The sequence below is a fragment of the Hippoglossus hippoglossus genome, chromosome 9 (genome assembly GCF_009819705.1).
Source record: "Hippoglossus hippoglossus isolate fHipHip1 chromosome 9, fHipHip1.pri, whole genome shotgun sequence".
Classification (NCBI taxonomy): Eukaryota; Metazoa; Chordata; class Actinopteri; order Pleuronectiformes; family Pleuronectidae; genus Hippoglossus; species Hippoglossus hippoglossus.
The window spans coordinates 7,228,667-7,230,237 of record NC_047159.1 but is presented as its reverse complement, the minus strand read 5'-3'; the positions used below and the strand labels follow the sequence as shown (position 1 = coordinate 7,230,237).

General features: G+C 51.4%; 1 protein-coding gene across 1 annotated transcript; it reads right to left on the bottom strand.

Moving 5' to 3' along the window:
- Window positions 1–217: 217 nt before the first annotated feature.
- Window positions 218–1,087, bottom strand: LOC117767665 (adenosine receptor A2b-like). The gene has a single exon (XM_034595464.1). It carries the CDS (start codon window positions 1,085–1,087, stop codon window positions 218–220), a length of 870 nt encoding a protein of 289 aa, XP_034451355.1.
- Window positions 1,088–1,571: the final 484 nt, after the last annotated feature.

Sequence of the window (1,571 nt, the reverse complement as noted above, 5' to 3'; positions counted from 1 at the left end):
ACAAAACATGCAATATGTATTATACTCTATCTACAATATGGGATAACTCTTAGACATGTTCAGATCACTTCCATGACATTACGCACATAAATGAAACAATAAAAGTGAGTTTTCTGCAACATCTGTAAAGTGATTCAAGCTGTGATCAGATGTTTACGTGGAGCCAGATGTGAGCATCATGACACACATCTGCAGGCAGCCCCCTCACCAGCCTCTCTTACCTCCTCCTGCAGCAGGGCCTCCACACCTTGGTGAGCAGCGTGGCTCTGAGCGGGGAGCAGCCGCAGATGTACAGGATGGGGGTGAGGGCAGCGTTCACTCGGGGTAAAACACGCATAGGGTCGGTGCCCTCATTCTTAAAGGTGAAACACTCCGAGCCAGATAAGTTACAGACTATAACATGACAGAAGATGGGAAGCCACGTCATCAGAAAGAACATAGCCACCACCAGTATGAGATACACCGAGGAGCGCTTGGTGTCCCTCTCCACGGAGGGTGGCTCCTTCTCCAGCTGGAACCTGGCTATGATGAACAGCCTGATGTTCAGTCCTATCATTATAATCACTGTGAAGATGTTGCCCACAAACGTGCCAATGCTCGTGATCTGTCTGGCCACGCCGAGTGGGACCAGGTTATTCGCGGTCACGATGAGGAAGGCGTAGAGCCAGTACCCGCAGATGACCACCACGGTTCTGTTACGCGTCATGCGGCGCGAGTATTGGAAAGGTGACACCACAGCGTGGTACCTGTCGGCCTGCGCGGCCAGGATGGCCATGTAGGACAGACCTAAAAATGTGGGTACGACTAAATATGTTCTCGTAGGGGAGTCGAAGTTGTCCTTCACATCCAGGACCCCCACATAGTAATAAGACACGCCGGTGCAGATGTCACTGAAGCAGGTGCTCAGCATGTACATGAAGCGGTTCTCGCTGCGCAGAGCCCTGTTCAGCAGTATGGAGACACACACGGACATGTTGAGGAAGATGATGCTGAAAGCCAAGGAAACACTGAAGAGAAACATCAACACATTGCCAAAGCTGGTGAGGGGCAGAGCTAGAGACAGGCCCTGCAGGCTGCTGTTACTCATCGGTGCAGAGAACATGTGTGCACAGAGTTCAGGTCTTCAGTGACGAGTGGCAGCAGCAGAGCCACTGACACCTGACAACTGAGAGGGTTTACTTCTGCTCTGGTTTAAGAAGCACAGTCAAGATACGCTCACGTCCACCTGTGGCTGTAATTCCCCAGAGGTCAACAACAGGGGCGTCGCCTGGCTCGGGCATTCGGGGCTGAACCCCTCTGTCAGAGTCTGTCCCCCCCCCGACCTGCCTCACTTTACACTCTAACAGAGTTAAAGTGACTGGAAACGATCCGGAGTCATGATCCGACATCATCGATTAATAACTAAATACATGTGATTATCAGTTAGTGTGTGAGGAGGGACAGGGACAAGACGACACACACACACACACACACACACACACACACACACACACACACACACACACACACACACACACACACACACACACACACACGCACACACACGCACACACATCTGCAGAAAGTTCTTC